Here is a 25,176-nt window from a genome sequence, read left to right as displayed (position 1 = left end):
AGAAATGAGGTCTATTCCATAATGGTTTTTTAAACAGCTAGCCTGTTGCTAATAAAATGTTTTGATAAAATATTAAATTAATAGTTATAAAAAACAAAATCAACTTAAATAAAAGATCATGTATTCATTTGATGAAAATCTCTTGAGCACCCAAAAGGTGTCAAACACCTTTGGTATCCTCAGCCCCTGACCTCTAAGATCAAGGTCTAGTGGGGAGAGAAGGCAGGTAAATGAAATCACTGCAATGCAAGGTAAAAATGCCATGAACAATATAAGAGCAGAAAGGAGGAGCAAGTAACTGCCTGGACCATCAAGAAACTCTTCCAAATGAAGATGATGTCAAATTTCTTCTTAAGAATGGTTGAGAGTTGCCAGTAATGGAGGCACAATCTGAACAGAAGAAAAATCGTGAGCTAAAGCAAGGCCTTGACAGAGTGCAATAACGGGGCCCTCTGAGTCACCAGGCTGGAGCACAGGCCATAAATAAACAGGGACAGAGCATGAGGTGGCAGAGGGTGAGCCTAGAGAAGCAAGCTGAGGGAGTTGGTGCTGATGAGGACCAGCAGTGCCAATCACGAGTGCTTCCTGACCAGATTCAAACTATGGCATCCCTCTAACTTTCAAATTAGAAGTGTTGGCACTTCTTCCACTTGACTATGGCAATGACATAGAATCTAGAGAGCAGTAAGTGAGGTGGGAAGACATTCAGAATTTGGGAGGCAAAAATTAAGTCTTTCCACCTGAGGGTATACCATGATTTCCTCTCCTTGAAGCTATGTGAAGAGGGATAGAAAAACAAACAAGCAAAAAACAAATCAGGACATGAGCATTCATGTAAGAGCAGCAATGGCATTGCAGAAAATGGAGGGAGCAGTTCAAAGAACTTTGAAAGGTCACTGACACTCAGATTTAAACAATAAATTACCTGATTCTGCAGCATTCTTTTGATGTATAGGCTTCAGGACTACTCCAAATCTCAGAAACAAGATGTTCATCAGATCACTAATCAGCCTTGCCAAGAAGAAGGGTCTTTCCAGAGACAGTCATTGCAATCCTTAGCCATGTTGCCATCTACTAATGATGAAGGTCAATGACCTTTCATTGGGAGTGTTTCTTTTAGGGTGACCATATATTCTCTCACCAAGGTCTGTCAGCACTTATAATCAATACTGAAAAAGGAGACCTAGGGGCAGAGATCTCTACTTATCTGACCCTTCCCCTCCTCGGCAACAGCTGACCCAAGACCAGCAAAACCATCCGCCAACTAACAATCCCTCAGATCCTCTCTCTGAAGACACACAGAGATGGTGGTCAGATGGCCAAGAGTACTCTGAAGCTGTAAAGTTATTTAGACTGGGAATTGTTTCCCATGTTGGGCAACAAGAAGAAAAGCAAGAGAAAGAGATGAAAAAATCATGCAGCCCCAGAAAGAGAAATTCCAAGTTGACAGTTTTCCAATTTATTTATTTTTTTGAGTACAGTTGATTCACAATGTTATATTAGTTTCAGGTGTACAACATGGTGATTCAACATCTCTATACATTATACTATTCTCACCACACGTGTCGCTACCCTCCATCCCCATACAATGCTATTAAAATAGCATGGGCTGTATTCCTATGTTGTATCTTTTAATTCTCATAACTTATTCATTCCATAACTGAAAGCCTGTATCTCCCTTTTCACCCATTTTGCCCACCTTCTCAACCCCCAGCAACCATCAGTTTGTCGTCTCTGTTTACAGATCTGATTCTGCTTTTTGTTTGTTTATTCATTTGTTTTGTTTTTCAGATTCTACCTATGAGTGAAATTATATGGCATTTTTCTTTCTCAGTCTGACTTATTTCACTTAGCATAATGCCCTCTATGTCTATCCATATTGTTACAAGAGACATGATCTCATCCTCTTTTATGACTGCATAGTATTCTATTGTATATATACATACCACATCTTTATCCATTTATCTACCAATGGACACTTGGATTGCTTCCGTATCTTGGCTATTGTAAATACTGCTGCAGTAACATAGGGGTGCATATATCTTTTCAAATTAGTGTTTTCATTTGGGGGGGGGGGGGGCTAAAGACCCTGTAATGGAATCATTAGATCATATGGTATTTCCATTTTCAGTTTCAAAGAGACAAAGCTGTATTTCATATGCTTGGATTCTGTTCTTTCACTTTCTCCTTAAACCAGTCAAAAAGAGTTTCTGTTCCCTGTAACTAAGTACTCTTGGCAAGAATATAGATTACATCGTGTCCCACCTTTTCTATAACTACAGATTGAAAGTTTTAAAATCTGGGTGTCATAGTTCTTATTAGAAAATACAATTGACTTCTGGATTTGATCCTGATTTATTTTTAGATGCTTTGGACTTTTTAAGTAGTCAACATCCATACTTCTCATCCTTTCAAGCATATATGCTTAGCATTAGTCAGGATAAGATGGGAAATGCTGTGGTAACAAATAAGACTCAAAATATCAGTGCTTAACACAATAAAGGTGGGGAAAGCAATAGTGGATCTGGGTGCCCTTCTCCGTCTTATATTAATGACAGACCATGATAGGGAAGAGCATGATGGAGAGCTCTGTGAGATGTTTTTGAGGTCCAGGACTGAAAGTGGTTAATACCCTTCTTTCCATGTGCATTAGTCATTTTATTTATTTATTTATTTATTTATTTATTTATTTATTTATTTATTTTTTATATTTATACATTTATGTGTGTAGGGAGGCTGAGGAATATAAAAAAGTAAATGGATTTTTGATGAGCACTAATAATCTCTACTGCATTTCTCTTCTCTGTGGTCTGGCATTGCCTAAGATTACTTGTACAGTAATGAATAGAGAGCATCTTATTTTTTAAATAGTTTTTTTATTTTAATTCCAATATAGTTAACATACAGTGTTAAATTAGCTTCAGGTGTACAATATAGTGATTCAGCAATTCTTTTTTTTTTTTTTTTTTTGATTCAGCAATTCTATATATTACTCATTGTTCATCATGGTAAGTGTACTCCTAATCCCCTTCACCTATTTCACCCATCCTTTCACTCACCTTTCTTCTGGTAATATCTGTTTGTTCTGTATAGGTAAGAGTCTCTTTTTTTTCCTTTGTTCATTTGTTTTGTTTCTTAAATTCCACATGAGTGAAATCATTTGGTATTTGTCTTTCTCTGATTAACTTATTTCACTTAGCATTATATTCTCTAGATCCATCCATGTTGTTGCAAATGCAAGATTTCACTTTTATAAGTGAATAATATTCCACTGTATATATACATACCACATCTTCTTTATCCATTCATCTATTGATGATCATTTGGGCTGCTTCCATAACTTGACTATTATAAATAATGCTGCATATATGCTTTCAAATTAGTTAGGTTTTGTTTTTTTGTTTGTTTGTTTGTTTGTTTGTTTGGTTGGTTTGGTTTTGGTTTTGGTTTTGAGGTTTTTCTTTTTATTTTTTTTTTATTTTTTTTGGGGGGGTGAATACCCAGTAGTGCGATTACTGGATCACAAGGTAGTTCTATTTTCAATTTTTGAGGAACCTCCCTACTGTCTTCCACAGGGACTGCACCAGTTTGCATTGCCACCAATAGTGCAGGAAGGTTCCTTTTTTTCTATATCCTCAACAACACCTGTTGTTTCTTGTGTTGTTGATTTTAGCCATTATGACAGGTATGAGGTGATATCTCATTGTGGTTTTGATTTGTATTCCTCTGATGATGTTATGTTAAGCATTTTTTTATGTATTTGTTAGCCATCTAAATATTTTCTTTGGGGAAATGTCTATTCATGTATTTTGCCCATTTTTTAATTGGATTTTTGTTTTGGGGGTATTGAGTTATAGAAGTTCTATGTATATTCTGAATACTAACCTTTATCCGATGTCACTTGCAAATATCTTTTTTTACATTTAAATTAAATTTAATTAAAGGCAAACATCACATATGTCTACCTTCCCCCAAATGGTCAGTTCATCTGAATTAAGGAAATGGAAACTATTCTGACCAAAATCTTCATTCTGTGACATGTGTGTTTGGGCAAGTTTAGGCAAACATCAAAGGTTTAGAAGTCCCACCACCAATCCTACAGCATCTTGAAAATGCAAAAGCCAACTTGATTCTCCAATCTGGCAGTTGAATGTGAGCTGCCAAACTTTCATCCAATGAGTCTTTCCCACTCCATATAATCTAGGTTCCTTGGAGTAGTTATGGTTTTCCCTTGACAGCTGAGATATCTAAATTGTCTTTTAGTTTTGCTGATAGTTTCCTTTGCTGTACAGAAGCTTTTATTTTGATGTAGTTTATTTTTGCTTTTGTTTCCTTTGCCCCAAGAGACATACCTAGAAAAAAATGTTGTTATGGAGAGAATGTCTTATTTAATTGTTATATTAATGGTAAGATTTATAAGGATTTATCATTAAATAGGATTTACTCTATGACTTTTTTTTAAAGATTTATTTATTTATTTATGATAGACACACAGAGAGAGAGAGAGAGGTAGAGACACAGGCAGAGGGAGAAGCAGGCTCCATGCCAGGAGCCTGACATGGGACTCGATCCTGGGACTCCAGGATCGCGCCCTGGGCCAAAGGCAGGCGCTAAACCACTGAGCCACCTACGGATCCCACTATATGACTTTAGTAAATGCTGTTTATCAGATTAAGGATAATTTATTCTATATGGCTAAGAGATTTTTATCATAAATGGATGTGGAATTTATGTTTAAAGATTTTATTTATTCATGAGGGACACACAGAGAGAGAGAGAGAGAGAGGCAGAGATGTAGGCAGAGGGAGAAGCAGTCTCCTTGCAGGGAGCCCAATGCAGAATTCAATCCCGGCACCCTGGGATCATGCCCTGAGCCAAAGGCAGACACTCAACCACCAAGTATCCAGGCATCCCATGATGTTGAATTTTTAAAATTCTAATTAAAGTAATAATATGTAAATCAGTTTTTTAAGGGCTAACTCCTATATAATCATACTACATCTTTTAAGTATACTGTTGGACACTAGTTGCTAATATTATGACTTTTTCATCTAATCTCAAGTGATTTCAATATATTTCATATTTTTCTTGTTATGCTATTGTCCACTTTTGTTATCATCCCAATTTCATATACTGAGTTTGATATCTGGTCCATTTAACCAATTTTGGTTAAACACTTAGTACATAATGTTAATTATCTGTTACTCTCAGATTTAATTAAAAGCAATAGCAAAAAACTTCACTGGTAAAACTCTCTGGTCCCGGGAATTTTTGGAGTAGGGGGCTGATCCAGGACATTGTTTCATTTCATTATAAAGCTAGAATGATCTTTTATTGAGTGCGTTTACTTTTTTTTTCTAGAATTTCCCATTTTATGTACATTTTTACATTTATCGAAATTGTTCATATTTTCCTATTTCTAAGGATAACCTGATCCATGGGGACTGAGTGAGTCTCTGCCATCCTAATACCCCAGACTCTCTGGAAAAAATGTCATTTTGTGTTCCATAGCACCAACTTCCCTCTGCAAATTTCCTATTCCACCTAATGGTATTATTTATTCTTTACTGGCAAAAGGTATTATCTTTTTCAGCTCACCCTCAATTTCAGGTTATGTAAAAAACACAAAAACTGTATCACATTGTACTCCCTATAGATAAAAGTGAAAAATCATATTCATTATTATGTGGTCTAGTGTACATATATATATATACATATATATATATATATACATGTGTGTAAATAAATGCTTAAAGACCAAATAATTAAAGTCAGTAACACAGAAGAATTTACATTTATTCAATCATTTAATGTATATTTTTATCCAATACCTCCTAGGGCTTCATTAAAAAATACTTGGAAGGATAATGTTTATAAATTTAACTTAAAAGATGTGCTTACTTTCATAAGATGCTATGCCTTTTTTCAAAATATCATCCTCCATATATTCTCCATACAAGCCAGGGTGCTATGCAGTAAAAATGCTGTAGGAGTTATTCATTGCTTTAGACTCATCCATTTATTCATTCATATCTTCCAGAACTGTTTATTGAATATCTTAGGTGTAGAAGTATCTCTTAGATGCTTAGGATTATAATAATAAAATCTAGTACCTATTAAATGCCTACTACATGACAGACACTGTTCCAAGGCTTAACTCACTAAAGTTTACAAACTCAAAATGGTAAGTACTATTATTCCTTTTTTACATTTGAGGAAACTGAGATAATATGAGGCTAAGAAATAGCCCTAATCTAAAAGTTCACTTTGTAGTGAGAGGACAAACACATGAACATGCAAGTGTAATACAGTAGAAGATCTATTAAGAAAAGAGGTCAATCTCTGAGTAAATTCAAACGCATTCTCTTTCACAAGTAGCAGTATTTATGACAAAGAAATTTGGGACTCCTTGTTTCAAACAAATAATTTTAATTTTAATTGAAAAAAGTGTACATACATGAGTTGAGAATGTCAGACTCAATTGCAAAGCTAGTATTGATGTGTCATAGGATCTTACACAGGTGATTTAAACCATCTGGGACTTTAGGTTCAACTACAAAGTGAGGTAGTAGAGTTTCATAATACTTTGACTCTTTAACTCTAATTAAAAGTTTTACTAATAAGACTTATGTATACATGGATATTTCATATTTAATCACAAGTATTGTGAGTGTATTATCAAAAGTTGGAAATACAAGACTCCTTTCTTCATTGCACAAAAGTTCAAACAAATCTTTGATTAATCTTTCATTGGGGCTGCCAATTAAAGTGAAGTATAATGTAATTAAGTAGCACTCAAAGTAGTCTGTGAACCCCTTAGAGTCCCAGAAACTTTTTCAAGGGGTCTTCCAGGTCAAAAATATTTTCGTGTTAATATTAAAACATTGTGTCTTTCTCACACCCATTCTTTCACAGTGTACAGAAGAGTTTCCCAGAGGCTACATAATGTGTGAGGATGTTATCACACTGCTGGCTAATAGAATATATGCTTCTGTACTCTTTTGCTCTTTTTCTTTTTTTTTTTTTTTTAGAATTTCTTCAGCTTTTATTTTTATTTATTTATTTTTAATTTTTTTTTAGCTTTTATTTTTAATATAGCATATATTTGTGGATATAAAACACAGAAACAAAAACTTTGGGGGATCTTATATTGTTTTTAAGAAATATGGGTTCTGGAACTCAAATGTTAGGATCATTATTGCAGTTGACAAGAACATTTTAACTCAATATAGTACAGGAATAAAATTGTAACCATGCCATTTACTGGCAGTGTGGCCCTGGGCAAGTCACTTAACTCCTCTAAGCCTCAGTTTCCTTATGTGTCATATTATCAACCTCATACCTTTTTGTGAAGATGAAGTGAGATGCATGTGAAATACTTTATACCAGGTCTGACACATAAAAGCAAAAACTCTGTTCAAAAATAATTATCCTATTTTAGGAAGGATAGACAAAAAAATGGTAAACTGATAACTTTTTTTTTTTTTTTTACCACTGGGTAGATTACTTTTCACTGTATACTCTTCACATGAAGATACAATTTATCAAAAGTAATAACTTAATTAAGACATAAAAAATTGCGTTGTTCCTAAATAGATAATGGATCTTGTAGTTTATCTACCACTTCATTTTTTGATGACATTTATCGTTTCAAATTTATCTACAAAAAGAGCTAAGCAAACAACGATGGCAGCTCTTAGTATGAAATGTGGCTTTGCTGTAGATGTTAGAGCCAACTCTAAATTAACTGGCAGAGCACATCCATAACCATTTGCCATACACAAAACTTTGGCTAACCTGGTTTCTACATGCAAAGCAAGAAGGAAGTCCTGATATTTAATTCTAAATTAACAATCTCTTCAATATTATTGAACAATTCTTAACAAAATGCAAACATGTTCTATTTAACAAAATAAAAATGTGACCGCACAAGCCCAAGGCCCCCTAGCTACCAACCCCTTTCCTTGTTCTCTTTTACAGTCAACTTCTCAAAAGAGTTATGTTAATAGTCCCGGCTCCTCCTGCCAAACATCTGGTTCTGTCTTCCTCTCCAACCAGAGTTCTGTCTCTATGTTCCGCTCAAAGGCTTATTTCAAAACCACTTAGTACCAAATCCAAAGACCTTTCTGTGTACATCTTCTTTGACATTTCAACATCATAAAAAAAAAAAAAATCCAGCATCATTTGACACTGATGACCACACCTCCTTTTACAAAATACCGTCTTCTTTTGGTGTCTGTGAGATCGCACTCTCCTGGTTTTCTTCCTACTCCCTGGTCTCTTCTTGGTTTTCGTTATTGACTCATCCTCTTCTCCTTGTGCTTCTCTTTCTCACTCTGCCTCTGTCACTGACTTTGTGGCTGGGCCCTCTCCTCTACCAGTGCTCTCTTCCTAGACTCTCCCTAACTCTCTTCTCAGACTCCTCTGAGACTAACTCTGCACTCTCTTCTTCACTCCATCCCTCCATTTTAAATCCTGTCCATATTCATTGATAGCACAAATATTTTTGAACACTTACTCCCTATGAAGCACAATTAGAGACACTTGGGACGGGATACAGGTCTCTGCCCCTGTGCAACTTATACTCTAGTAAAAAGAGAGAAAGAATAAATAATAATCATAATAAATTAATGGATTATAAGATATGGTGGAAATGAACGATGAGTACTTTGGAAAAAAGAAAATAGAAAGCAAGAAAGGAGGTTCCAAAATAGGTGGAGTAGGGGAGGAAAGTACCAGGTTACAATTTGAATTAGGAGTGTCTCAATGAGAAGATGAGCTGAAGTTACCCAAGCCAACTTGTGGGTAGAGTGGGTTGCAGGCAGAGGAAACAGCCAGTACAGGACCCTCAAGGCAGGAGACTGTTTGATGTTTGAGGAACAACAACAAGACCAATGTGGCTGCAGTGCAGCTTGCATGTGGAGAGGAAGGTAGGAGATGTCAGAGGGGAAATTAGAGGGGGGCAAGAACAGGTTTCTACTCTGAATTACATAATAGCTACTACAAGATTTTGAGCAAAAGAGTCCAATGGTCTGACATGTTTCAAGATGTCACTCTGATTGCTGTGTGGATGGGGGTGATGGTTAAGGTTAAAAGTTGGGATACCAGTTAAGTTGACTATTGCAGTGATGGAAGTGGAAGAGAATGTCTTGGAGCAGGATGGCTATAGTAAATGTGATGAGAAATGACAGGATCCTGGGTGTATCTGGAAGTTAAATAAATTCAGAATTATTTCCTAATGACTAGATGTAGATATGAGGTGAAGAGAGGATGAATCTAAAGTTTCTGGCCTAAAACATTGGAAGGATGGAGTTGTCATTGTCTAGGAATAAAGGGAGGACTCTAGGTGAAGCAGCTTTGGAGGGTACATCAGATACATTTCAGTTGAGGAAACTGAGCACAATGGATTTGGGGATAGGGGATTTCCTGTAGGAGCTAGAACTCACATAACTGTGGGAAGAGCTGGAAAAGTGAAGATCCAGAGAGAGGAGTAAGAGGATGGGTAATAGAGTTGCCACTCAACCAGTCCAAGAAACCCTGGCATGACCGACCACCTAAATGGAACTGTCAGGGGACGTCAATGGGAAGCTGTGCCTCCGTGTAGCTATCATCCCTGTGAGGCCAATATCAAATCATAGACCCATGGCCACTGTTGGTCAGAGAGTCAGCAGGTAGAAGGAAGAGCCAGGTGTAGAGCAGAAGAGAATGAGAACAAACTGAAACTTGCACCTCTGTGCCCCTTTATCTCCACATCTAACCTTGACAAACTTCAAGGAATAATGAATGGTTGCCTCTACTTCATCCTCCAAATCTCTTACCAACTTTAACCCAGAACCACAAAGTGATGGTTCTGTCACAGAAAAAAAAAATACCATAAACTTAGTAGCTTAAAAAGAATATGTATTTGTTCTATCATAGTCCCATGGGTCAAAGTCTAGACATGTCTTACTTGGGTCCTTTGTTCAGGATCTCACAAGGCTGCAGTCAAGGTGCCCACTGGGCTACATTCTCATCTGGAGGCGTGACTACAGAAATAGTTTCTTCCAAGCTCATTCAGATTTTTGGCAGAATTCATATTCTTGTGGTTTTAGGCCTTGGGGTTGCCGGCTTCTTATTGACTTTGGCCTTCAGGACAGTGGCCTCCACCCACTGTCCCCTGCCACAGGCATCTCCATAGCCCTCTCATAACGTGGCAGCTTGCTTTCCCAAGACTAACAGGAGAATTTTGCTGTCAGTCAGCTGAGACAGTGTCTCTTACATTCACGTGAGTGGTATCTCATTTTCCATTTCCTATGAAGTCCTATGACTTCATAGGTCCTGCCTGAACTCAAGAGGAGAGGAATTATACAAGGGTATAACTAACTCATGGTCACCTTAGGGTGTGATTGCCACAGAAGGGGATTCTGAGATATATAGTTCCACTGTAACCTATTTAACATAATACAAACTATACAGAAGGAAAAATCAAGAGATCATATTAAGACTCATTAAATTTGAGATGTATTAAAAATAAAAGTGGAGAGGTTGAGAAGGCCATTGGATTCGAGACTAGATTTGGGAGAGATGTCCAATGACTCTCAGATGTATACTCCTACTAGAGATTCATAAATCTATGTGATATGTCATCTTAATAGGGTCAAAATTATTCTCTCCTTCCCCAAATCTGTTACTCTTTGAAACTTCCACATCTTATTAAATGTACCACCATCCATCCCTTTTTTCAAGGCAAATCCACAAGCCCTACTTGATTCCTCTTTCTTTTCTTTTACATTCAACCTGTTGTAATCCTCTTGGCTCTACTTCCAAAACATAAATCCACCACTTAATTCCATCTCCACCATTACCACCCCAGATCAAGCCACTAGCACCCCTTCCCAGACTTTTGCAAAGCCACTCCTTCTCTTGACCCTTACTGTGGACTGCATTGTGTTCCCCCAAAATTCATATGTCAAATCTGTAACCCCCAATGTGACTGAATTTGGAGGTAGGGACTTTAGGAAGTAATTAAAGTTAGATAAGTCTGTAAAAATGGGCCCTGATCTGATAGGACTAATGTCCTTGTAAGAAGAAAATGAGACACCAGAGACTCTCCCTCTCCCCATGTGCATGCAGAGAAGTAAGAGTAAGAGAAGTAAGAGTAAGAAGACAGAGATCTATAACCAGGTGCAAGACCTCACCGGAAACCAAGCCTGATGGCACCATGGTCTGGACTCCCAGCCTCCAGAACAGGGAAAATATAAATTTCTGTTTTTTTAAGCCAGTCTCTGGTTTAGGCCTTGGGGTTGCTGGCTTCTTCTATTTCAGTACTCTACTTAATACCTTCTTTAAAATTAAAAAAAAAAAAAAGATTTACTTATTTATTTTTTATTCATGAGAGACACACAGAGAGAGGCAGAGCGAAAAGCAGGCTCTATGCAGAACTCTATCCCAGGACCGTGGGATCATGCCCTGAATGAAAGCCAGACGCTTAACCACTGAGCCACCCAGGCATCCCAAATTAACACCTTCTTAACTGGCCACAATTTCTAATTCTTTCTCTCTTTATTTTGCTTATTATATTACCAACTTTTGCTCATTATAATGTGAAATTCAAAAGGACAGTGTCCACGTATCCTTTGCTTTCTGCTGTGTCCTCAGAGTTTTGGATGCTGCCTATTACACAGGAAGCCTTCAATAAATATGTGTTTAATCAAGAATTGAATAAATACAAGACTATGGCTGGAATGAATTCTTTTAAATATCTTTTAGTACAGTTTTACTAGTATTGCCATAAAATAGATTGCCAGAATGGAATTGCTGGGTCACAGAGTACACACATTTTTAATTTTGATAGATCAGAAGTACTGCTTTTTAATATTTAGTGTGACTGATTTGCCACTTTAAAATTTAATTATCACAAATTTAATTTTTTTCCTCTTCTCTTTTGAAAAATGAGCCATTTTGAAACCATTCTTTTTTTCTTCAATGTTTTTATGGTAACTGAGGCATCATCGTCCATTTTGCAAGAACTCTAGCTTTTGCTTTATTGATTAAATTGATAGAGCCCCTTTGTCCATAAAGAAAAAATCTGTGAATCGAATCTTCTTTTTGCATTGACCTCCCCCCCCCCCCATTACAAAATGAATGATGTATTCTGAGAGAGGGAAAAATGAAAACCCCTCTTTCCACATCATTCTTCTTTTCTGAATGTAGGTATTTATAGGAGTAGAGACATAAAAGTGCACACTCAAAGTACCAGCACATGCATACTCCAAACCGAACGTTTTGTTTGAAATTTACAATTGCTTTGACAAATAGCCCGAGTCATCAATTAAAATTATACATATCACAATTACTTAAAAGGAGAATATGTATTTATACTTTCTTGAAATCTTTCAAATTACACCTTAGAACAGTAGTTAGAACACAGAATTAGGAATGCTTTATCATTCTATGTGGTCATCAATAGTGTCCCTCATCTTTCTAGCTGCCTCATAGCTGTTTGATATGCACAAGGGACCAGTGCAAGAGTATGGATGGCTCCACATAAACATGTGCCCACTGTCAGAAAAACACACACCAGATACATGTGATTCTAATAGTGGTCCACACAGGGGATAGTATAATTGGCTTCAATTCAGCCCAATTTTTATAATCCCCACTTTGATTGTGATCAAAAGACAAACATCTGCATTGAAAGAATAATTACAAGTTTTGAGAGAGAGGAAACATTCAATAAAGATTTTTTAAACCTTATTCTTAATACTTTCCCATTACCTTTTATATATGATGATCCATACTTATTGGTTGAATAATATATAAATGAATTCATTAATTAATTCTTGGCAGATTTTTTTTATTTCATCAATCACTGACCATGACCTATATACCACAATAGGGCAAAACTTTAAAGTCCCATTATTCTCTCAAATTGCATTGTAGAGCTCTTTATATCAAATTGGTTCTTCAAATTTTTGTCTAACGTTACTCAGTGTTTCCCAACCAATTTTCATCCAAAAAAATTAGGGTGACTTTCACAGCCCACTCCAGTCTTGCCACCAATCTGTTTCCAGCCTTAATCCCCATTATTCCCTATACTTCAGCTCCATGCAACTCCCAGCTCATACCCAAACATATCTTGCATTTTTCTTTCTGTTCTTTCTTCTAATCACTCACATTTTCTTCTCCTCAAACTCTGCATCTTTCCTGAACTAGATCAGATGGCTACCTCCCAAGTAAGTCTGCTCCCCACTCCTCAACCTCCTCCCTTCCCAATTTGAAGTATCCCTTCATTACTTCCCTGTCACTAGGCTACAGCACTTAACACACCCTCAGTTGTGTGAATCTGTATTTATTATTGACCTGCTCTAGTAGATTATAAGGCCCTAAGAGTTAAGGACCTGTGCTATCCATCTTATGTCCCCACAGCAACTTTACAGAATCTTGTACATACCAGATGCACAAAGGTGTTTAAAGAATTGAACGGGGGGCACCTGGGTGGTGCAGGTTGGTTAGCATGTGACTCTTAGTTTCAGTTCAGGTCCTGATCTCAGAGTCATGAGATCAGGCCCAGAGTCAGGCTCCATGCTCAGTGTGGAGTCTGCTTAAGACTCTCTCCCAGCTCTCCCTCTGCCCTTCCCCCACCTCTAAAATCAGTCAAAAAAAAAAAAAAAAAAGAATTGAATGCAGCTCCTGATCAAAAATAACAGATGTTCTATTAACCATTTTGGCAGCTCTGTCATGCCACTTAGCAATACTCCCTAGAATATGCACACTCTTCATGCAGGTAAAAACATAGGCCATGACCCTAAATGGTTTTTCTTCTACTTTTTTTGTATTATGAGTCAATCTTCAATTCTGGAGCAACTTTGCATGTATGTGTGTGCCATCAAAATATGTTTTTGCCTTACCAGCCAGGAGGTATGTAGGCAGAGATGGCACTGATAGAGTAAATGCACATGTGAAATCTGTAAATTTTCTGTATTAACATTTTGCAGGCTGGGAAGTCTCATACTTAGATACCTATGGATAAGTATTCAAGGCTGATACTTGGCTATGAGTAATAAAAGATCACTTCTGTATTGAGACTGACATGACTTCTATGAAATGAGTAGTAGGTTTAAATATGTTGATCAACTTTGGTGAGGTTAAAGATTAACTTTGTAAGTGGAGAGGAAGATAGATCTTCAGAACCTATGCCTCAGATGATCTCGCTTTCAAAAATCTACAGAAACATTATGTGTTGCCTTGTCAGCCTTAAAATGTATATATCATCCTACTGATTGGATGTACTCTGTCCAAAGCCAGGGCTTTTAGGTAACAGTAAATAAGGGCTTTTCTTACTTCTCATGTTTTATTTGTAATCTAAACCAGAAACTTGACTATAACCCATTTGTTACTGTGTCATTATGACAAGGACAACTATAACTCATGATAAAACTAAAACCAAGAAGCACCCAAGTGGTTCAACTAAGAAAAACAGAGGCTGATATCATTAAATTTAGATTCCTCTGAAGCTCTCTTTAAACAAAGGAAAGCAAACTTTTGATGTGACATATTCTCTGGATCTTGGCATTCATGATAACTAACAAGGCAAAGGAATCTTGTATCTGGGTTAGGATTTATAGGCCAAAAGTCACAGATTTTAAAATGAGGACCTCAGGATAAGGAATATAGACAGAAAAAAAAAATCAGCTGGGAATGAAGTTGATGGTGACCAGGAAGATTAACCCCTACCAAAATGTAATAAGCACACACAATACTCTGTTGCTGAGCACAGCAGTGCCTGTACAGCACTGTTTTGGTTCATTACCAGGAGCAGGGTAAAAAGATTCCTAAGGGCCAAGGTAAGTGGGTTCACTGAAAATGCACCACAAAGACCAGAGGGAAAGCTTTGGAAACTGCTGGATCATCAGATCAATAGACTCAAAGATGACTAAGTTAGGTTGCTTTATGCAGTTTAAACATTTGTGCAGGGAGTCTCCCCACACAGCCTTTTATTGACAGCTACAGATCAATGGTAATTTTTGATCATTTTCAACCTACATAAACCTATTGACCCCATGGCCACCTTTGGGGCACTTCAAGTCGTCAAAAATAATCAGAGGAGATGGTGTAAAATTGTCAGACTGCTGAAGACTCCAAGTAGTTTCATGTGCCCCCAGGAGCAGAGTTGAGAGGTTAAAATGTAGTTCAAATTGCCAGCAGAACCTCAACTGGCAGAGTGTTCCAGAGAGTCTTGTCTTTATGTCTCATAAAAAGATATGCTGATTTGTATCCAATGCATATAAGTCTTTTTTTTTTTTTAAGGCTAAGTCTCATTGGAAATATTAGATTGTGGAGACTAGATTATTCCTCTTTTCTTCTATTGAATCACACTCTATCTGCTGCCTAACAAAAGTAGCTAATATACTTCTGGCATAAACATATGAATATTAGGTGGATACAAACACGGAAAGGATGAGGACACACTGGAAGCAAGCACAGGCTGGTCACCCAGAGATCAGGGATAACAATAAATCTATCACCTAAGAATCAGGAAGATGGAAGAGTGAGGAAAAAGAAGGCACAAAATAAAGACAATGAAGAGGAAGAAGTGAGAGTATTGAATCTAGATCATCTCTGTAGGGGAAGGAAGAAGCCAGAGCAGAGGAGCAAAGGGGAAGAAAATGACTTAATGATGGCTTTTACCAGTCAACAGAGGAGAACACTACATCCCCAAAGGAAGGAATTTAATCCAAAACACTTAAGATAGCATTCAAGCAAATCTTCTGAATTTAAGGGGAACAAAAAAAAAGTAACTGAATAAACAAGATACAACCCAATCCACAGAATGAAGCGTGCCTAAATTTTAGAGCAGGATTCTAAAATAGTGAACTTTGGTGCTGGAAATCCACTCAAGAGACAATAATATAAACGGTTTCTTTAAATGTCAAAAAATATATTGGTAAGGATCATCTTGCCATTTGTAAATTTTACGCACTCTTTTTCATGTGGCCTTTACTAAACACTGACAAAAAGCATGGTCATTCATGAGGTTTATCTAAGGGGTGTGTGTGCAAGTGTGTGTGTGTGTGTGCGTGCGTGTGTGTGTTGTAGCTCTTCAAAAATAACAGAATACAGGAACTTGTCCTCAGCATAAATTTATGCTATAAAAATTCTCCTTTACATTTCCTTTACATTTCCAATATGAGAGTCTTTCTATTTTTTTTTTTTTAAGATACAGACCAAAGTAAGCAAAACAACTACAGTAATCACCTTTTATAGGAATAAACCTCTAAACCTCTCTGTGTCAGGCCTGTAGGAACTTCAACTCGAGATCTGCAGGTCGTATTTTTACATTAGGTGGTGGAGGTTTTGAGGCCAGGGCGTTTTGAATACTTTTTCTTTCTGAGGATCTGAGCTATAAATGTTTATTAAAAGGATCTATAATGAAATCAGTTTTGTTATTTTTTTAATGGTTGCCTGGAGTGTGTTGGATGACTGAATGCCCGTTGTTAATCATTAAGTACTCATGTTACCAAAAGTGTTTGATAGTATTGCCATCTAGGGGCTGAATGGAATTCTCAGCTCTGAAATAAACTGTAATTGAGCAGGTGCTGCTATTGACAATATACATATGTTTTTGCTTTATAGCCCACATGCTTTTCATGTTTCTTATGACAAAAGCTATCTCTAAATGTCCCCCAACAGCCTACCTTTTTTATATATAATCTGTTAGAGGTGATTACTATTTGCTTTGCAGCTTATGCTTTTTTGGCATCTATTACTGAATATTCTGAACAAAGAGTTTTTCTTTTTTGCATTATTAATCTTGCCCATGTTTGCCCTATTTCTACAGAAAAGGAATCATTTATCAGAAAAGAATGTTTGTAATCGGGACTTGTAGCATCTTCAGATTTAATATTCATTATGGTCATTCTAGTTCTGTGCTATATTTATCTAAAAGACCAATCCAATGTTGTGGAGAAATAAGTTTTAAATATTTATGATCTAACTTTTAATATTTTAAAAAAGAGAAATTAGTATTTCTATAAAATTTGTTTCAGAGTCTGGTCGCTTAGCAAATGTTTAAATATTAAAAGATTTCAAGAGGTTAGCATGTAATATCATAATGGGACTTATTGAAAGAGGAAAATTGACTTACAAGTTTTTGATAAATAAAGGAAATTATATTTTCTCTGCTTGTGTTTAACGGATAATAAGAGACATTAAACAGTTGAAGCTTATAACCAAGAAATTGAGAAAAGAGTGTCAAAAATTATATCTATGATGTTTTGGTTTTGTCTAACCAGTTTTTTGGAAAATGGTTCAGTTCAATTTTGCTCCTTGTTTTAGATTTTACTCAAAATGATATTTGGATGCCTCTAAATTAAGGAGAATGTCCATTCACATAACTTTGATGCCTTCGGGTACCTACTCTAAAAAATAATTTCCTTGGGATGCCTGGGTGGCTCAGTGGTTTAGCGCTTGCCTTTGGCTCAGGGCTTGATCCTGGAGTCCCAGGATCCAGTCCCACATCGGGCTCCCTGCATGGAGCCTGCTTCTCCCTCTGCCTGCGTCTCTGCCTCTCTCTCTCTCTGTGTGTCTCTCATGAATAAATAAATAAAATCTTTAAAAAAAAAAAAAACAAAGAATTTCTCTTCTCTCCCTCACATTCATCCCTCTGTATCCACCAAGAAGAGAGGACAACTAAAGACTGTCTGTCATATTTAGGGCCCCTGGGTGGCTTAGTTGGGTAAGCATCTGCCTCTGGCTCAGGTCATGATCTCAGGGTCCTAGGATTGAGCCCTGCATCACACTGGGGTCCCAGCTCAGTTGGTAGTCTTCTTCTCCCTCTCCTTCCGCCCCCCAATCGTGTTCTCTCTTGCTAGCTCTGCTCACTCCCTCTCTCTCTCTCTCTGAAAAAGAAATTAAAATTCTTAAAAAAATTTTTTCAAGACTGTCATATTTAAACATCTAGTAAACCAAATCTGATCTTACACATCATTAAGTGTAAATATCCCATTAAGCCAGTCAATACTTCCTTATGAGTATTCACATCCAATGGGTATGCTACACAAAAGAAACTGTGTATGTATGTCTGGGTGTCTTTGGGTGTGTCTGTGTCTCTAGGTGACTGTGTGTATGTGTATGTATGTGTCTCTGGGTGTGTATGTGTTTGCCTATCTATGCACATATTACTGGTTCACTTGCAGACATAGTTGTTATTTATAAACAGACCTATCCATCCAGCCCAGATACAGAAAGAGCACCCTGGGCTCTTTCAAACCATGAAGACTTTTAGTTCTCACTTTTAGTTATGTAAAATATGCTAAATGTTCTCCCCAAACAGGAAAAAAAAATCTAATTCTACTACCTTCTTTTTTCTTTTAAATTAATAAAAACCAAATTATCAAAGCCTAAGTAACAATTACTTTTGGTAAGCTTTTTAGTTTTAGTTATGGTGTTTCTAACAAATGAGAACATTTTCACATATATAGCACCAGTAGACTTGTCTAACGGTGCTTGTGCACAGTTCAGTTCACTTGTTTTTGTTTTCTTGTGTCTGTTTCATTGCATTTGTAAGATGTAAATACTCACCAAGAGAATGAGAGAGAGAGACTGAGGAGAGTCCTATGTATAAACAAATGGTGTTGGATTTACTGCTCCAGTTAAATCTCCAAACCCTGAGGATTATCCCATTCTTTGTCATGCAACTTGGTGCTACTGATTTCCATCCTGAGCTGGATGCAGCACTGACCTGAAGCATCATAGATTTTTTTTTTTTTTGATGTTATATATCACATCCTTTGGGTTGAAGCTCTGGAAAGGCAAGGATCCTATCTGATCCATACTTTGTGTATGTCTGAAATTATACAACATTAGATAATATATTCAAGTGTCATGCAAAATTTAAAAACCACATTGTGTTCTTAATAATTCAAAACTCAGTTATGATATTTGTACTGTCATTGCTAATGTACCTTGGTCAGAGAATGGCCTTCCAGCAATTGTTAGCAATTCCTAAAAGAAAACTAACCTGGTAATTTTTGTACAGGGAACAAGTCATCAAGCCCACCTGTTTGGGTTAGAACCATTCACAACATATCACATCAGAATTGTGGCCACAAACCAGGCAGGAGAAGTTTCAAGCCCCTGGACTGTGGTTCAAACCCTGGAATCTTCCCCAAGTGGACTGAGCAACTTTACAGTAGAACAGCAGGAGAACGGCCGGGCATTGTTGCTACAGTGGTCAGAGCCTGTGAGAACCAATGGTGTGATTAAGGTAATGTCTACCCGAATATGAAATCATATTTGGTGTTCTCCAGATAAATAGATAAGCCCTGACATGCCATCAGGTCACTGTGGGAAAACACCCTTCACCGTCTGTTTAATCCTCCTTGATAGCTCCTCCAGGCACTTAATCAGAGATCAGAGAAAACTAGCTCCCATGTATTATGCTTCCTATGAACCCAACACTGGGCTAAGTGCTCTCCGTGGATTATCTCATTTAATTTGCACATCAGCCCTACCAGGTAGGTACCACTAAACTTCATGAGGCATATAAAGGCTAAATAATTGCCCAAGCCCACATTGCAAATGATCAAATTGCAATTTGAAGTCAGGAAGTCATGCCAACACCAAACTCTAAATGACTGTTCTTATTGCCTCCTGAATTATCCTGCCCAGTTACCTGCTTAAGTCTTTCCTAACTTGCACTTTGAGCAGAGCTCAGTAAGCAAAAGACAGGAAGCACCCCCCCCATGTCTGCTAACATGCCCACTTCCATGTGTAGCTGTCTTATTGATGTCATAGGTACATCTCAGGTTTTACCAGCCTGTGAGCACAAATAGGGTTGCATTTCCATTATTAGACTGTGTTTTGTTATTTTCAGTGATCACCCACATGCAAGCCAGTCTTCATCTCCCTTTTTGGATGTTCCTCTCCAACAGTTGTGGTGACTTACCTGTCAGTCTGTTACTGCCTCTAGGCCTGGACCACCACTCAGGCCCTGATCAACTATCTTCTGCAGGCTGAGACTGCTGCTGCTGTAGACACTCTGCCTCCTCTTGACCACTCCTTCTCAAGGTGTCAAAGAGTACCCCATTAATTCCACATAGAATAGTTATTACTGGAGAAAGCTTCCCTGAAAACTCTATGAGGAAGATGACAGCAGAAATTACCTACAGCAATTAACTTAGAATTGTAATTACAGCTCATGGGCCCAGGCACATCATTGAGGGCCTCCATATAGTAGCCTCACTGCTTAGTACAACGGCTGCCTCTCAGCCAAGTTCCAGGCCTGCCACAGCAGCCAGCCTGCCCACATATGACAGTGCCTGGCTTCCTCCACTCTAGGACAGGAGACTTCAGCCACAGGATCCAGGGTCTTAAAATCCAAGCCACAGCCCTAAGATCCTATCAGAGAAAGAGTCTCTGTCTTCACAACCAACAATGCATCCATCCTTGTGAGTGTTTGTTTTCCATTCCAATGTCTGCGTCTTCCAGGCATGACTGACAATAGGAATACCTAATTCCTTTACCTTCACTGACATTTCACAAAGTATGTAATGAGCTTCTACTAAGGGCCAGGTATTTATTCAGGAGTGAATAAGACAGTCAAGATCCTTGCTGTCACACACCTTACCTCTGTGTGTGTGCATGTATGTATATACATGAATGGTGGAAGTACAGAGAGACAAACAAAAAGTATACAAATAAGAGAATTTCAGAGAAGGATGAATACTACAAAGAAAATTAAACAGAACGATGTAATTGTGCCTGCTCGGGCTATTTTAGAATGGATGATCATTTGAATTGAGTTGACATTTGAGCTGAGTCCTGAATGACAAGACCGAGTCAGTCATGTGAAGATATGAGAGCAAAATGTTCCAGACAAAGTGAACAACAAATGCAAGGCCTGAAGCCAGGAATGAACTTGGTGTATTCAAATGAAGGGAAGAAAGCCAGTGTGGTTAAAGCATTGGCGGGGGGGGGGGGGGGGGGGGGGGGAGAAGAAAAAGAGGAGAATGGCAGGTTGGTAGGAGGTAGATTGTTCCAAACCTTGTGGGCTATGATGAGTTTGGAATTTATTCTAAGTGTGATGAAAAATTACCGAAGGGGTTAGGCAATGGAATAACATGATCAAATTTATGTTTTCCAAAATCACTCCGGCTGCCATGTAGAAAATGGACTCTAAGAAGACCAGTGGAGCTTGGGAGATACTAAAAATTTAGAATTGATGGTGCCTGGAATTACAGTGGGAATTTCTACCCTACTGTGAGGGTAGAAATGTGGGTGGATTGGAAAGATATCCAGAAAGCAAAGTTGACAAGCTCTGTTAATGGACTGGATGTGAAACATGAAGGAAAAGGGATTTTCAGGCCTTGAGTCATTGACTGAGAAGGTAAGGCTGGAAAGTGTACCGGTTTGAAGGGACAAGTAGGCAGTTGAAGATGTTAAGTCTAGAACTCTTTATTTTTGGAATTCATTAGTGTAGAAGTGGCATTTAAACCCACAGACCTAGAGAAGATTGGGTAAGGAGAGAATATAACTAGAGGTGATGAGAGGCTGGGATCAAGCTCTGAGCAACACAGAAATTTGGAGGTCAAGAGGGGAAGTGAGGCCAGCAAAGGAGATTCAGAAGAAGCAAGTGGGGCAGGACAAGTAGATGAGTGGGGTATTCCCAAACAATGGAGAAAGTATGTCTACTGCTGTGGAGAGATCAAGTGGAATGGGGGCAGAGAAGTCGTCCTGGATCTGGAGATGAGGTAATCATTGTGACTTCAACAAGAAAATCAAGTGGTGCAATGAGAAGCCAGGTTGGGATGGCCTGAGGAGAAAATGGCAAGGCAGGAATGAGGTCCCCAACTCTTTAAAGAAATATGGGTGAAAAGTAGAGAAACAGGGCAGTAGCCAGTACTAGTGTGTCAAGAGGTTTCATTTAAAAATCAATGAAAGATCCTAGAGTACATTTAAACAGGAATGGAAATAGCCCAGTAGAGGGAGATACATTGGTGATGCAAGAGATAATGAGAATGACTGCAGGGGTGCAATCTGTAGGAAAGAGCAGGTATGGGATCCAGAGCTCAGGTGGGCTCCACAGGGTCAGAGATAATTAAACACCTACTTTCAAGTTGAGTTGCTTCCCATCTTTCCCAACCAACGATGAATAATATGGGATGAAAGTGCGCTCTACATTTACATGATGGGTGTTCAGATAGCTTTCCCCAGAACAAAAGAATACTTTGTTCCAAAGGAGCAATCAATTCCTCCGTGGCATGCAAGAGAAAACAGCAGGACTTTTTCCATCTTCTAGTCATCAAAGTGTGTATCTCTATTTGTGTATATGTGTCCAGCAGACGTGTATGTACGTCTGTCTCTGTATCTGCGCCCACACATGGCCACACATTTTCATCAACCCTGGTTGATGGTTAACAAATGGTTAAGCCTTGTGATTCCATCTCCCACTAAACGCTGAAGGAGAGGGACAGTGTGGATAGGCCCTAGTTACCCCGCTCAGGAGGAGGTCCAAAGTGATTATCATCCAAAACAGGGGATTTGAATACTGTTTCCTACTTTAAAAAAATAAAAATAGGAGGAAACCCTATGTGAATCTTTTAAGTCAAAGGATCAGCTTCAGGGATCCCTGGGTGGCTCATCGGTTGAGCATCTGCCTGCAGCCCAGGGTGTGATCCCAGGGTCCTGGGATCGAATCCTGCGTCGGGCTCCCTGCATGGAGCCTGCTTCTCCCTCTGCCTGTGTCTCTCATGAATAAATAAATAAAATATTTAAAAAAAAAAAAAAGGAGGAGAAGAAGAATCAGCTTCCAGAGTCCTTAGCTTTTAGGTATGTGCTCATGTGATCTGCAACCCGAATTGGGGAAAAAAAAAAATAATAATCAACTTCCAGAGTCCTTAGCTTTTAGGTATGTGCTCGCGTGCTCTGCAACCCGAATTGGGGAAAAAAAAAAAAAAGAATCAACTTCCAGAGTCCTTAGCTTTTAGGTATGTGCTCACGTGATCTGCAACCCGAATTAGGGGGAAAAAACAAGGCACAGGACACCATTGTGCTTCTTTTGCAGACTTCCCATTAGCTGGAAAAGAGCACGCTCCCAAAGTTAGATTAGGACCCCCAAGAGGAGGAGCAGGGTGGAGAGAAGGTGAAAAGGGAGGAAAAGGAGTCGCCGCCCCGGAAGTCACGTGCTTCCCGGTGTCACCGCTCTGCTTGTCTTCCGCCCGCAGACGTACAACGTCTTCAGCGACGGGAGCCTGGAGTACAGCGGCCCGACTCGCCGCTTCCTCTTCCGCCGCCTGCTCCCCTTCACCGCCTACGCGCTGCACCTGGAGGCCTGCACCGGGGCCGGCTGCGCATGCTCCGGCGTCCAGCGCCTGCGCACGGAGGAAGCCCCGCCCCGCTCGCAGGCCCCGCCCACCGTGCAGTGGGCGGGGCCCAGGGGCGTCGGGCTGCGCTGGGCCGCGCCCCTGCACCCACGCGGGAGGATCGTCCGCTACGAGGTGGTTCGCAGGTGCTTGGACGGACCAGCCTGGGGGAATCAGACGCTGCAGGCCGACGGGACAGGGACAGCCGTCTTCACAGAATACGATACGGAAAGGAGCGCATTTACGTACAATGACACAGGTTTGCAGCCCTGGACGCGCTGCGAGTATAAGATCCGCACCTGGAACTCGGCAGGCCACACCTGCAGCTCCTGGGCCGCGGCCAGGACGACGCAGGCGCCTCCGGAGGGTCTCTCTCCCCCGGGGATAGCCGGTGTATCTGTGAGCCCCCCCAGACTGCTCATCTCCTGGATCCCGCCCGAGCGGCCTAACGGCGTAATCCAGTCGTACAGACTTCGGAGGAACGGGGCGCTCTACCCTTTCAGCTTTGATGCTGTGACCTTCAACTACACCGATGAAGACCTGCTTCCGTTTTCCACGTACAGCTACGCGGTCGAAGCCTGCTCAAGCGGAGGCTGCTCCACCAGCAAACCCAGCAGCACCACCACCCCCGAGGCGGCGCCAGCGGGAGTCAGCCCTCCAGCCCCCTGGACCATCAGCGCTACTCAGATAAACGTGTCGTGGTCCCCGCCGCTGATTCAAAATGGAAACATCACTAAATATTTGCTTAGGGTTGACGGTAAGGAGTACCTCGCTGGGCAGAGCCTGTCCCTGCTGGTTTCTGACCTGCAGCCTTCGACCCGGTATAATTTCTCCCTGGTAGCCTGCACAGACGGAGGGTGCACAGCCAGTGCATCGAAACCTGCCTGGACAACCGAGGCCCCGCCGCAGAACATGGACCCCCCCAAACTGCAAGTCACAGGCTCAGAATCGATAGAAGTCACCTGGAGACCTCCCAGGAACCCAAACGGCCAGATCAGGAGTTATGAACTTAGGCGGGATGGAACCATTGTCTATACTGGCCTGGAAACTCGCTATCATGACTTCACTCTCACCCCAGGTGTGGAATATGGCTACACAGTGACTGCCAACAATAGCCAAGGGGGTGTTTTGAGTCCGCTCGCCAAAGACAGAACCAACCCCTCGGCGCCCTCAGGGATAGAACCTCCAAAATTGAAGGCCAAGGGCCCACAAGAGATTTTAGTGAACTGGGACGCTCCAGTGAGGACAAATGGCCAGATTGTCAATTACACCCTCTTTATCCGAGAGCTGTTTGAAAAAGAAACAAAAATCATACACATCAACACAACGCACAATTCTTTTGACACACGGTCATTCGTCGTAGACCAGCTGAAGCCATTTCACAGGTAGGTAGCCAACTCCGGATTTGCTAAGAGTGAGCCACTGTCCTTTCCATAGTGTGAGCCCTCCATCAATTCAAATGAAGACTCCAACATCCATTCAAGTGATGTCCCCAGTCCCCAACCCCTTAACCATTGACGGTGGACTAAGCATGTCCTCATGCAGTCAAAACTTGCATAACTTCTAGAGAGCAAAATTCTTGCAACTGATATCTGGACAGTCAGTTTTTCAGAAATGTTAGCAATTCACCATGATGTCTCGAATGAGTAGAGCAGAGATGGGCCTCTTCCCTGAGTCTAGTCCCTCCTGAAAGCATCCAGGCTCCTGGACAGTTGTGAGAGCCCAGATGGAGTGATTTGGCCCCGGGTTGGGAAGAAAATCAGGTATTAAAGAGGGAAAAAAAGTGCTGATGGAGAGCTCTTACCAGCCGAGTTGGATTGGCCTAAATTTTCTC

The 25,176-nt window shown here is 39.7% G+C and overlaps 1 protein-coding gene across 1 annotated transcript in view; it reads left to right on the top strand.

Moving 5' to 3' along the window:
* Positions 1-25,176, top strand: part of USH2A (usherin) — a 684,230-nt gene that overhangs the window by 611,974 nt on the left and 47,080 nt on the right. Inside the window, exons 62-63 of the mRNA XM_025991680.2 lie at positions 19,019-19,246; positions 23,205-24,727. Coding sequence (XP_025847465.2) covers positions 19,019-19,246; positions 23,205-24,727 — 1,751 coding nt within the window. The remainder of the gene's footprint in view (positions 1-19,018; positions 19,247-23,204; positions 24,728-25,176) is intronic.

This window comes from Vulpes vulpes, chromosome 5 (genome assembly GCF_048418805.1).
Source record: "Vulpes vulpes isolate BD-2025 chromosome 5, VulVul3, whole genome shotgun sequence".
Taxonomy (NCBI): domain Eukaryota; kingdom Metazoa; phylum Chordata; class Mammalia; order Carnivora; family Canidae; genus Vulpes; species Vulpes vulpes.
Note: the sequence above shows the minus strand (reverse complement) of the source record. Positions and strands in the feature narration are given on the sequence as shown.